Here is a 13,675-nt window from a genome sequence, read left to right on the forward strand (position 1 = left end):
GATCAGACAATATTTTATGAGTAACTAATGCAGAGAACCAGGTCATTCCAAAGGGCTCACAAACTTTTTCTTGCAATTTTATGTGCCTGAAAAGTTCTGCTCAGTACAGTACATCTTTGGAATGTGTGAGGAAACTGCAGAGTGTACACCACAGTGGTGTACACTTTGGAATTGAAACCGGAATGCCCGCACGGTAGTAGCATTATGCTGGCCACCACGCTGTCGTACCACCCACCAAAGAGCACTGAGTAAAGGATGGGTCAAGTTTCAGAGGGTTTGCAGGGTCATGTGGATCACATGATAAATTAATCTTCCTCTCCTTTCCTCTCCCAGCCATGCACACGCCAGGACCAGCTGAACTCTTCATTTCCGGAGCGATCCCGGGTTCAGGAACGTTCCCGTCCTCGTCAACCCTCTCAGCCTATCAGCACCCAGCTTCGTTCAGCGGCCGCAGCTTTCCGGTCACGTCGTCGCTCACCCTGCCGGACGCCACCTTCAGCCCCAGCTCCAACGGGCTGCTCTCGCCCCACGACCCCCTGCTGCACATCAAGTCCTCGCAGTCCAGCGTGCCCTCGTCGCTGACCTTCGACCGGCTGGGCAGCGCCGTGCTGGGCACTGGCCTGCCCGCCCAGAGCTCGGCCTACCGCACGGCCCAGGAGTCAGCCTCCCGCCACCTCCAGTCCCAGTTCAACCTGCTGTCCTCGCCGCTGGGCCCCACCGAGCAGGCCTCGCAGCTTTACAACACCTCGGTCTTCTCTGGCTCGCCCGCCTCAGGCATCGAGAGGGCCATCCCCAGGCAGGACAGCGTCATTAAGCACTACCAGCGGCCCTCCAGCGCCCAGCCCCAGCTGCCAGCCTCCCACCACTCCCTGCAGCACTACCTAAGCTGCGGCGGCAGCCATGGCTTCCAGCAGATGGCCCGGCACCCGGCCCTGCCCTGCAGCCCCTTGGGGGAGCCCTCGCCCGCCAGCAGCGAGGGCAGCCAGAAGGGCTCACAGGCCCGAGGTGGCGGGGAGCCCTCGCAGAGCTATCGGCCCATCATCCAGTCACCCGGCTACTCCTCAGCCTCCTCTTCCTCCAAGTCTAAGAGCTACTCGTCCTCCAGGCAGGCGGGCCGCTCCACCAGCACCCCCAAGTGCCAAAGTATCTCCTCCACAGGGCAGTCCCACCACTACTCGTCAGCAGCGCCCAAGGCCAGCTCAGTCATCTCCAGCCAGCCTCAGGCCTACTCGCCCGGTCAGACCCAGAGCCTGCTGCCCCTGACCCAGTCGCAGAGCTACAGTGTGGCTCAGGCCCAGGCCCAGGCTCAGGCCCAGGCCCAGAGCCTGGCCTCCGTCACCCAGTCGCAGGCCTTTGCCTCCAGCCAGTCACAGGACCCCGGCAGCAAGACGCAGAGCTACTCACCGGCCCAGCTGTCGGGCCTGGCCTCGGTGGGCTCCATCCAGAGCTACGGGGTCCAGTCAGAGCCCCACTCAGCACAGACGCAGGGCTACGTGACGGCCCACTCGCAAGGTCTTCCCGTCGCCAGCCCTTCCCTCAGCTACGCTCCGGGACACTCCCCAGCCCTGACCAGCCACGGGCCGTCCATCGTCTACTCGTCGGCCAGCCACGTGCAGGCCCTGCCCGACTCCAGCCCCTCGCCTATTATCCGGCCGCTCCAGTCGCCGGGCACCGGTCGCTCCCAGGGTGTTCCCTCGCCTGGCCAGCCCCAGAAATACCTGCCATCAGTACTCTCACCTTCCTTCATCCAGTCCTCGCACTCCCAGGGCTTCCAGTCGCCCCAACCCGCCATGGAGAGGGCTGGGGCCTACGGCAAGGCCAAGCCCGACTCGGATCTGCTGTCCTCAGAGAGGACAGAGGACGAGGACTTCCTCATCCAGCACCTGCTAGACTCGCAGAGCCCGCCGCGCGTCTCTACCCAGAGCCTGGTCGAGTGCGAGGAGCGGGCCCCCAAAGGTCTGGTCTACGAGATGTCCAAACCCGAGGAGCGCTACCACCTCCAGAGTGTCATCCGCACCAGCTCCAGCCTGGACAGCCAGGTGCTCGAGATGTCTCTGCAGGGCCTGAAGGAGAAGAAGAAGGGAGAGAGGCCCAAGGAGTACGTGGTCCGCTCATCCGCAGAGGCCCTGGCTACCACCGTTGTCCACTACAGCCACCAGGCCAATAGCATCGACAGCCTGGCCCGGGACATCAAGAAGTCGGTGGATCACTTGCAGGGCAAGGAGCTGGCGCAGGGCCACGGCTACCTGACAGAGGGAGGTGACCCGTCGTCGCGGGGCCATCGGCTGGAGCCCCACGCCATGATGCAGGGGCAGCCGGGCTCCCAGCTGATGCTGGATGCCTCGCCAGAGATGCCCCTGGCCCTGCCCCACCAGGGGTCGGGCCAGCCCTCCCAGCTGCTTCCCTCGGTGCTGACCCACACCCAGAGCCAACCCCCGCCGCAGCCCCCGCCCCAGCAGCCCCCGCCGCCCCCCCAGCAGCCCCAGCCCCGCAAGGTGCCCTCTGCCATGGATGTCCACCTGCTCGAGTCTCAGCGGCTGCACTCGGAGGCCCCCTCTCCCCAGCTGCAGATGCTGGAGGTCCACCTGCATCCCCATCCTCCACTGCTGGACTCCCGGCAGATGCCGGCCGAGCCTCCCTCGCCTCGCCTGGCGCCCCCGCCCCCACCGCCACCCCCGCCCCCCCCTCCGGCCCCGGCCCCCAATGCTGCCGAGGGCCTGGCCCAGCCCGAGCGGCTGCCCCCACCCCAGGAGATGCAGGAGTTCCTGGAGCCGGAGCTGCACCTGGAGAACCACCTGTCCCAGGCCGGGGCCCCCCAGTCCCACCTGATGGCTGAGGGGGGAGGCGAGGGCCTGCAGCTAGACCAGCCCGAGGCCCGGCAGCAAGTGGCGCCGCCTCAGCTGGAGCCCAAGGACCAGTACGGCTCGGCCAGCCCGTCCAGCGGCAAGGGGCGCTTTGTCCCACTCACCTCCATCTGCTTCCCGGACTCCTTGCTGCAGGACGAGGAGAGGAACTTCTTCCCTGGCATGGAGGACATGTTCTGCCAGGCGGCGTGCGGGGGCGAGGAGTACAGCAAACACGCCGGTGAGGAGGGGAGCCAGGCCCTGGAGCGGCCGGACACCATGAACATGATCCACTCCAACCAGACCTTCCCCGGCTACTGCTCCCAGGAGGGGGCCGGTGGGGGCGGAGGGGCGGGAGGGGGACAGCAGGGCGTCCACTTGGATCTTGAGCCAGTGTCCATGAAGCCCGAGATGGAGCCAGCGGCCTTGACCCAGCCGAGCCAGCGGCCTGCCGGCTCTGAGTTGAAGTCGCCACTCACCACCGCCAGTTTCTGCAGCATGAAGAACAGGAAGTTCCTCAAGACGTCGTCCTTACATCTGCTGAAGAAGAAGGACTCGCCCCCGCAGCCTCCCAAGAAGACCTACGCCCAGGAGTACGAGTTTGAGGATGAGGAGAAGGAGGACGTGCCGGCCGACATCCGGCTGAACAGCCGGCGGCTCCCTGACCTCCTGCCGGACCTGATCTCCAGCTGCCGCGGCCGGGGCAGCATCAGCCCGGTCTCCGACATCGACTTCTGTGCCGGCAGCCTCAACGGCGGCAAGAAGAAGCCCAAGCGGGCCTCCAAGCCCAAGGAGAAGGGGCCGCCGCGCCCCCGAGGCAGGCCCCGGATCCGGCCCCTGGAGCCCCCGCAGGGCGTGGCTCTCGATGGCCCCAAAAAGAGAGGGCGGGGCCGCGGCAGGGGCAAGAAGCTGGCCGAGGGCGAGAACGAGGGCTTCAAGATGGAGAAGCAGGCGAAGCCTAGCAAGGTAAGGAAAAAACATCTCGCCACGCTCACGTTTGTTTTTATCTGAAAAAGCGTTTACAAATTTGAGGTTGGGACAAAGAGTCATAGATTCAGAAAAAGAGGCCTTTCAGCCTGTCTTATCCATGCTGACCATGATGCCTGTCAAAGCCAGTCCCATTTGCCAGTGTTTGGCCCGTTCCTCTCTATAGACCTTTCCTGCCCATGAACCTATCTAAATGTCTTTTAAATCTTGTTAATGTACCTCCTTCATTTGGCCGTTCACTCCATATACCAACCACCATCTGGGCTAAGAAGTTGCCCCTCAAGATTTGTTGTCAATCCCAAACCTCACACTCTAAACCTTTGCCCTTTAGTTTTTGCTTCTCTTTCCCTGGGATAAAGACTGTGCATTCATCCGATCTAAAACCTATCTGCCATCTCCCCTATACTTTGCTTCACTCACTGTAAAAGGACGCCCTCTTGTGTAATCCTCTCATCTATTTCAGATCTCCAGCATAGAATACAGAACAGTACAGGCCCTTCAGCCCCATGATATTGTGCCAACCTTTCAACCTGCTCCAAGAGCAACCTAACCCTTCCCTCCAACGTGGCCTCCATTTTTCTATAATCTATGTGCCTGATGTATCTGCCTTGACCACCACGCTGTATTAGCCATTACCACCCTAGGGAAAAGATCTCTGGCTATCCACTCTATCTATGCCTCTTATCATCTTATACATCACTTGAAACTGACCTCTCGGTCTCCTTTGCTCCTCAGAGAGAGGCCCGATCTCATTCATCGGACGTGCTGTTTTCTCCAGACAGCATCCTCATAAATCTCCCCTGCGCCCCCTCTAAAACTTCCATACCCTTCCTATAATGAGGCAACCAGAACTGAACGCATACATCGTTAAGTCTGGGATCTCAGTGCCATCCAGTGATGTAGAGGCCAGGCGTGCAGTCCTTTCTAGTTGTTTCTGAAAGTGTTTGACATCTGGATGGCCGGTGTGGTCATCGTTGTAACATAGAAAACGTGTCAGCCAGTTTGAGTATGGTAAGATCCCACAATGTATTCATCGACCCATATGGCACAGAAGCAGGTTGTTCGGCCCATCTGCTCAAAACTCACCAAGATGCCCATCTGAGACAGTCCCATCTGTCAGCATTTGGCCCACATCCTTTTTCTTCAGGCCTTTACCTTTCCCTCCTATCTCCTCTCAACTTCATCCTTCTTCCCCACCCACCTACCTTCCCCCCCACCTGGTCTCTCTCATCATCTGTCAGTTTGTACTCCCTCCCACCCTCCCGCCAGCATCTTATTCTGGCTCCTTCCCTGTCCTAATGAAAAGTGCTGGTCTGAAACGTCAACTGTTTATTCCTCTCTGTAGATGCTGCCTGACCTGCTGAATTTCTGCAGCATTTCCTGTGTGTTACCTTGTGAATGTTGTTCACGAGCTTCCTTCAGAAACTTCCTCTGGCAGCTCATTCCACGTATGCACTGTCATCTCAGTGTGCTAAAGTTCCTTTTAAACCAAAATTCCTCAGGTCCCTGTTAAATCTCTCCCCATTCACCTTAAACCTTTGCTCTCCAGTTCTTGATCCACCAACCGTGGTCGTGCTTAGCTTTAGAAATGCAGAGCCTTGGGGGAGTATTCAGCCCCCACAACTATTTCCATATCCTACTGTCTCATTTTCTAAATTTCAAAAATATATTGAAGCTGGGTGTTTGAATTCATCTACAAGACATTGTGCATCATGTTAAATCAAAAGAAAAATTCTAAAACCTGTCAATTTACTAAAAATTAAAAACAAGAATTGTGAGATAGAAAAAAAAGTGCACATCTCCTAACTTTCCTCAGGACAGTATACCTTACCACCTCTCCCAATTTGTTGATGTAGAGTAATGGTTGATCACCTGTTTTCAATGAATGCATAAGATCAAATACCCCCTCTGCCTGTGAGGTCCAACTGTATGGTAGATTTTCAACAGACCAACCCAAATGAAGACACAAGTACATTCAAGTCAGGAAAATGATAATAGTGAAGCCTGAATCTGGGGAAGGTTACAAGACCATCTCAAACGCACCGAATGTACCTCAGAGCTCAATGCAGTCCATCGTGAAAAAGTGGAAAAACATGAAACCACAGCCACACTGCCTAGGTCAGGTCGCCCCTCTAAACTTAAATGCTGGAGAAGAATTGCATTTGTAAGAGAAGCTGTCACTCTGAGTGAGCTGCAAAAGTCAGCGGCTGCAACTGGACATGAAGTTCATAGCTCCACAGTCTTCCTAAGTCATTGAACAAAAAAGGGTATTTGTGGGGAAAATGGCAAGGAAGAAGTCTTGGCTTTAAAAAATAAAGCATACCCTTACTTGTAAATTCTTTGCAAAGTGTCAATTTGCAAAGATACTGATGTGGAAGAAGGTCTCGTAGTTGGATGAAACTAAAGTGGAACTTCTTGGTGTAAATCTAATGCTGTATATCAGCCAGTTAACACCATCCCTACAGTAAAGTATGGTGGAGATAGCATCATTCTATGAGGATGCTTTTAGCAGTAGGGACTGGAAACCTGCTCGGGATTGATGGGATGATGAATGCTGCTAAATACAGAGTGATCCTGGATAAATACCTGCTAGCCTCTGCCAGAAAGCTTAAACTGGGGAGAAAGTTCACCCTTCAACAGGGCAACAACCCGAAGCACATCACCAGAGTAACCACGGAGCGGCTTCAAATGAAGAAAATGGATGTCCTGGAGTGGCTGAGTCAGAGTCCTGAAACAAAGGGTTGGGGGTTGGATGCCTTTTCGAGGCACCGTTATCTCCCAGAACCTGGAACTTTAAACAGTACAGTACAGGAGGCCCTTTGGCCCTTGAGGCCCAACTAATTCAGCTGGTAATTAAAAGCCTAATGATAATGTGGTAACTTCTACTTTACAAAAAGATCACTCGACAACTTGATGGCCAGAAGAGCATCTTTATCCGGGACGGCAAATGATATTTACAATACAGAGGCTTCCAGGTATCTCGTGCGGCCTGGGTGGAGGAACTATCTACAATGCATACTGGGAGTAAAAAGAGCGGACCCGCCAACCGGATCCCGCCTCTTGCTACCAACGGCTCCCCGATTAGTATTAACTTACTTTTGATAATACTCACATTACAACAGATAAGATGATTGGAAGGAAGTATAAGGGAGGGATGTCTGAGGTAAGCATTTTACAGAGTGGTGGGTGCGTGCGTCGCGCTGCCAGAGATGGTGGTGGGAGATATTATATAGACACATAGATAGTCACATGGATGATAGAAAAACGGAGGGCCATGTGGGAGGGAAGGGTTAGATTGATTTTAGAGTAGGTTTAAAGGTTAGTACAACATTGTGGGCTGAAGGGTCTGTATTGTGTTGTACAGTTAAATATTCTATGATCCCTTCTGCCAACACAGTGTCCATATCCCCTCATTCCCCATCTAAGATGCGGAGAAATTTCTTTAGCCAAAGGGTGGTGAATTTGTGGAATTTGTTGCCACCTGCAGCTGTGGGGGCCAGGTCATTGGGAGTATTTAAAGCAGAGATTGATAAGATTCTTGACTGGACATGGCATCAGAGATTACAGGGAGAAGGTTGGGAACTGGGGTTGAGGAAGAGAAGAAAAAGAAGGATCAGCCATGATTGAATGGCGGAGCAAACTCGATGGGCCAAATGGCCTAATTCTGTTCCTATGTCTTATGGTCTAAGCCTCTTAAACATGTCTATTGTAATTGCCTCTCCTACAATCCCTGGCTGCACATTCCAGACACCCATCACTCTGTCTTAAAAAAACTTACCTAACACATCTCCTGTGAACTTAATTCTTCTCACCCTAAATTTATGCCCTCTAGTTTTAGACCTTTCACAGTGGGTAGAAGATCCTGGCTGTCTACTCTATCTGTGCCACTCAGAACCTTAATAAACCTCTGGTGGGCTCCCCTCAGCCTCAACCTTTTCAGAGAAGAGCTCGTCCAACCTTTCCTCGTAGTGCGTGCCTTTAAGCAGCAACATGGTAAACCTCATCTGTACCCTCTCCAGAGTCTCCACATCCTTCCTCTGGTGGGGCAACCAGACTTAGCTGGAGCATTGGAGAGAAAGGGTATATTTAAACCATCTCTACTCTGGGGCAAGTTAGTGCAGCCATTTTTGACATCTCACCTGATGGAGAGACTTCTTGTGCTTGTCAATTAAGATCTTAATCGTTTTTCACATGGGTTGTCATGTTGGTGAGAGACAGATGGTCATGAATGTGTTTGTTATTTTTTCCTTCCTTCCCCCCCACCCCCTAAGGGCAAGGTTCAAGGGTCAAAAGCCAGCGACCTTTTATCCGTGGATGTTCCGGAGACCCTACCGACAGAAAATGTGCTGGAGAATAGTCAAACCCAAGAGAAGATCAAGAAAAAAATAAAGGAGGTGGAGGAGAAACAGCCGGAGATGAAATCCGGCTTCATGGCATCGTTCCTGGACTTCCTGAAATCAGGCAAGAGGCAGCAGTTGCCCGCGACGACGTCCAGCCCCCAGAAGGGGCGGCCATCTTCAGTCATCAACCAGCCCTCACAGGCCCCATTTGGCCTGGCGCAGTCGATGCTGTCAGGCCCGCTTGACGCCTCGGAGAGCGACAGCCTCATGAGCTGCACCAGCCCCTGCAAGAGGTTCGATGAGGATCTGAAGAAGAATCTGGAGACCTTGCCATCGTTTTCCTCGGACGAGGAAGATTCCGTCAGCAAGAACCAGGACCTACAGAAGAGCATCACGTCTGCCATCTCAGCACTCTACGACCCAATGGATCGCAAGGAAACTGACAACACAGGTAATCTTGCCCCTCAGCTGAGAGGTTTGGGAATTGGGCGGGAAATGGAGCTGAGGTGAAAGCGACTTTAAATGGAGGAGCAGACTCGGTGGGGGAGAGATGGTCTACTCCTGGTTTCTCAATCGTGTGCAGTGGTGTGGCACCTTTGCAACCCTTTTCAGGATGTTGCACTTCACACCAAATGAAGTCGTTGGAATGCTGGGAGCAAGGCAACCATTTTGTTCACAGGCATTATTGGATATTTCTTGGTAATATTGAGTTGAGGGTAGCTATTGTCCAGGACATCTGCCCTTGCAATTGAAAGCTGTGGGATCTTTCACATCCACCTTTGAGAGTGAAAAGGGATCTCAGTCTGTGTCCTGTGGAGATACAAGACTTCACTAATGCAGAACTCCCTGGCTGTTGGCTCAGTTGAGTGGTGAACCATTTGGTAGGGTAAGTGGTCAACCCCTGGAACGAGGGACACTTGAGTGAGCTGGGCTCATCCTTGTCAGCCTTCAGATGGTTGGGAGGTGCTCCTACTCAAATGTACAAGGCTCTGAGGGAGCTTCATGGGGTGAGGGGGTGTTTCACCCTTTGCCAGGCCTTCTTGGACCAAGGCGTACAGCTCCGGATGAGGGGTCACCCATTTGGGATGCAGAAGGGGAAGAATTTCTTCAGCAAGAGTGACCAATCACTTAGCAGCGCTGGAGATTGGGTTGAATTCCCACTTCTGTGTGTGGGAGTTAGTACATTCTGTCCGTGACTGCTTGGGTTTCCTCCAAGTGCTCTGGTTTCCTCCTACATTCTAAAGACATATCAGTTAGGGTTAGTGAGCTGTGGGCATGCTATGTTGATGCCCTAAGCATGGTGAGACCTGTAGGCTGTCCCCAGCACAGTCCTTGGACTGTGTTGATCTTTGATGCAAATGATGCATTTCACTGTGTGTTTGAGTGTTTCAATGTACACTTGACAAATAAAGTTCAATCTTTATAAAAGTTTAAAGGGGAGAGCAGGTCTTCATTTCCCATTTTTGTTTCCTTGCTTTGCCAGAGAACATTACCGCGGAGGATAAAGAAACGAGCAGTTCACCGTCAGAAGTCTCTCAGCCGGAACAGGCCGCACCTCCATCCCCAGACTTGCCTAAGGAGCCAGTCCCAGAGGAGGAAGCTTCACCGGCCCCCGAGTCCCCACCGCCACCGGAGGAGAAGGAGGCGCCATCCCCCGTCAAGCTCGCCAAGCCACAAGACTCGGTGGCCATCTGTGGAGAGACGGACGAAGATGACGAAGAGAGCGGAGGAGAGGGAGCCATTCGCAAGTGGGACGAGTTTGTCGTTAAAATTGATGACATTAAGGAGCTGAAGGTATGATTTGCTGCTCATTAAACGGTTTGTGGCTGGGCTTTGAAAGTACTGTTGGTCTCCCAACCCCAAAATGAGAGAAATTACCCCATGTTGCCACATCTGCCGGCAACCACCTAGTCACTGTGATGCAGGAGGAGCTGCAGGTGCTGGAAATCCAGACTAACCATCACAAAATGCTGGAGAAACTTAGCAGGCCAGTCAGCATCTATGGAGGGGTGTAAACAGTCGACATTTTGGGCTGAATCCTTACGCAAGAAAGTTGGAGGATTTTGTGGGAGGGGAAGGGTTGCAGAGCTTTTTGAATTTACTTTATCTCTTACATCCTTCACGTATATAAGGAGTAATGAACCTCATGTTACGTCTCCGTCTGAATGTGCAACTTATAGTGATTTGTAATGAATAGTATGTACAACAGGCCTGTTAATTTGGCATTGAAATAGAATTGTATCAGCATAAATTAATCAGTCTGACGGCCTGGTGGAAGAATCTGTCCCGAAGCCTGTTGATCCTGGCTTTTATGCTGCGGTACCGTTTCTTGGATGGTGGAACAGTTTGTGGCTGGGGTGACTCGGGTCCCCAATAAACCTTCAGGCCCTTTTCTTGCACCTGTCGCTGTAAATGTCCTGAATGGTGGCCTTCGAGAAGGTTGGTACACCATCGTGGGCTGAAGGCACTGTTCACTCTAAGCTGTGTGGGTGCACGGCCACGCAGTAACTGAAATGCCCCCCCACACACATAACCTTTGTTGCTGCGCAGCTGGTATTTTGTATAATGTCCTATGCAGTTTTCAGGTCGTAACAATTTCCTGCTCAGCGCAATGGTTGGTCCACACAAGTTTGCAGGGAACATTGGCCAAAGGGCCTGTACCGTGCTGTTCTTCTTTCTCGTCTGGCTCCCCCCTTGGAGCCAATCTCTTTGACCTGTCCTAGTTATCAAGTATCTTTTCCGAGGATGGCTTTGTGCTGGCATTTGAGGACCCTGTCCAACTTGCATTCTCAGTGCTATTTTTTAATTTTCTGTTTGCACATTGGCTGATTTTCAGTTTTTCTCTGTTTAGGTACAGTTTTTTGAAAGATTCTGTTGTATTCCTTCCCTCACCCCCTGGTACATGCTTGCAAAAAAAAAGAGAATCTCAGGGTAGCAAGTGGTACTTTTGTGATAAATTGATTTTGAACTTTGTAAAGATCTGTGGGCCTGTCAGTGGATCTGTTCCCTCAACAGACCCGTGACCCGGACTCAGTCCTGCTCGCTGGTGGTGTTAATGTGGAGCTCGCAACATTTTGGGTGTGCAGGTTGCATCCCTGAGGTAAAAATCTGGGATGATTGGAGACTGGTGCCTCAAATTAGGGCCAGTCATTGCCGGCCAAGAACGGGATCAGGTTAATCAATGCCTCCGCTTTAAGTCCCAAACCCAGAAGCTGACTGGTTCACGCCCAGATAAGGCATTAGGAGCAGAATCAGGCCATTCAGCCCATCACTTCTGCTCTGCCATTTGATCATGGCAGATTTATTTAGCCTTTTCGTTCTCTCCAGAATCTTTGACGTCACCGTTGTTATGCACCATGACGCAGGCTGTCATGGCTTTTCCATGACCATGATTGTTCCTGGGAAATTCTTCTACAGAAGTGGTTTGCCATTACCTTCTGGACAGCGCCTTTACAAAACAGATGACCCTAGCCATTATCAATCCTCTTCAGAAACTGTCTGCCTGGCATCAGTGGTCTTGTGATCTGCACCGGCTGCTCATACGACAGTCCACCACCTGCTCCCATGGGTTCACGTGACCCTGATTGAGGGGTGGGAGGAGGCTAAGAAGGTGCACACCTTGTCCAAGGGTGACCTGCAGGCCATCTCCTTTAGTAGAGACCCTTTGACCCAAATCACCTTCATCACCATTACTAATCAAGAACCTCCGCTTTCAATACACCAAGGACAAACAGCCGTTTGTGGCAATGAATTCCACAGATTCACCATCGTCTGGAAAAAAAAATTACTACTCCTCTCTGTTCTAAAGGGATTTCCTTCTATTCTAAGGCCGTGTCCTCTGGTCCTAGGCTTTCCCAATATTGGAAACCTCTTCACACCTACTCCGCCTAGGCCGTTCAATACTTGGTAAATTTCAACTCCTTGTCTACACCACTCTTCCTGGCAGAGTTCCTAACCGCGGTGTCCTTTGCTTTGATGCAATTGCCCCCCTCTAAGCCTACTGCCTAATCAGAAGTATGCCCTCTAGCTTTTGACCTCTCTGCTCAGGCATTGGTCCTTTTTATTGGCCTAGTGTTGAATGCTTCGGTTGGGTGAAGTACCTTGGGGGGGGTGCGGGGGCACAGTTTTGTGGTGGTCAACGTAGCTCTATTACAGCACCAGCGACCGGGTTTCAATTCCACTGCTGTCTGTGAGGAGTTTGCACGATCTCCCCATGACCATATGGATTTCCTCCGGGTGCTTTGGTTTCCTCTCACTGTCCAGGGGTGTAGTGGGTTAATTGGTCACATGAGTGTAATTGGACGGTGTAGCCGAGTTGGAACGGGGATGTTCCTTTAGAACAGAGATGAGGAGGGATTTCTTTAGCCAGCGTGTGGTGTTTCTGTGGAATTCATTGTCACTGACAGTTGGAGGCTGTGTCATTGGGTGTATTTAAAGCAGAGTTTGATAACTTGAGTGATGTTGCTTCAACATGTGCAACAGGATGACGGAGATCTTTTACCAGTCTGTTACAAATACAGGTCACTTTTATTGTCATTTCAACCATAACTGCTGGTACAGTACATTAGTAAAAATGAGACAACGTTTTTTCAGGACCATGGTGTTACATGACACAGTACAAAACTAGACTGAACTACGTAAAAAAACAACACAGAAAAAAACTTTTCTAGTCTACAGACCTACCCAGGACAGCATAAAGTGCACAAAACAGTGCAGGCATTGCAATAAATAATAGGGCCGTAAGGTGTCAGTCCAAGCTCAGGGTATTGAGGAGTCTGATGGCTTGAGGGAAGAAACTGTTACGTAGTCTGGTCGTGAGAGCCTGAATGCTTCGGTGCCTTTTCCCAGACGGCAGGAGGGAGAAGAGTTTGTATGAGGGGTGTGTGGGGTCCTTCATAATGCTGTTTGCTTTGCGGATGCGGCGTGTAGTGTAAATGTCCGTGATGGCGGGAAGAGAGACCCCCGATGATCTTCTCAGCTGACCTCACCATCCACTGCAGGGTCTTATGATCCGAGTTGGTGTAATTTCCAAACCAGGTGGTGATGCAGCTGCTCAGGATGCTCTCAATACAACCCCTGTAGAATGTGATGAGGATGGGGGGGGTGGGAGATGGACTCTCCTCAGCCTTCGCAGAGAGTAGAGACGCTGCTGGGCTTTCTTTGCTATGGAGCTGGTGATGAGGGACCAGTTGAGATTCTCCGCCAGGCGAACACCAAGAAATTTGGTGCTCTTAACGATCTCTACTGAGGAGCCGTCGATGTTCAGCGGGGAGTGGTCGCTCCGTGCCCTGCAGTAGCGAGAGCAGTCTTCTTTGCGGCTTTATGCTGGGGGAGCAGCATTGGTGCTGGTGATGCAAAAAGACTAACCAAACTCATCAAAAAGCTTCGTCTATAACCTGGACTGTTTTGAGAGGAGGTCACTTAACAAACTATTATCCATTACGGACAATCAGGTACATCCTCTCCAAGACCTATTGAACAAACAGCAGAGCCCCCTTTCAAACA

General features: G+C 52.3%; 1 protein-coding gene across 1 annotated transcript in view; it reads left to right on the forward strand.

The window, feature by feature from the left end:
• LOC132383115 (proline-rich protein 12-like) overlaps nt 1-13,675 on the forward strand; it is an 89,090-nt gene that overhangs the window by 47,802 nt on the left and 27,613 nt on the right. Inside the window, exons 4-6 of the mRNA XM_059953916.1 lie at nt 334-3,809; nt 8,102-8,621; nt 9,654-9,964. Of these exons, the coding sequence (XP_059809899.1) occupies nt 334-3,809; nt 8,102-8,621; nt 9,654-9,964 (4,307 nt within the window). The remainder of the gene's footprint in view (nt 1-333; nt 3,810-8,101; nt 8,622-9,653; nt 9,965-13,675) is intronic.

Source organism: Hypanus sabinus, chromosome 29, assembly GCF_030144855.1.
Source record: "Hypanus sabinus isolate sHypSab1 chromosome 29, sHypSab1.hap1, whole genome shotgun sequence".
NCBI lineage: Eukaryota > Metazoa > Chordata > Chondrichthyes > Myliobatiformes > Dasyatidae > Hypanus > Hypanus sabinus.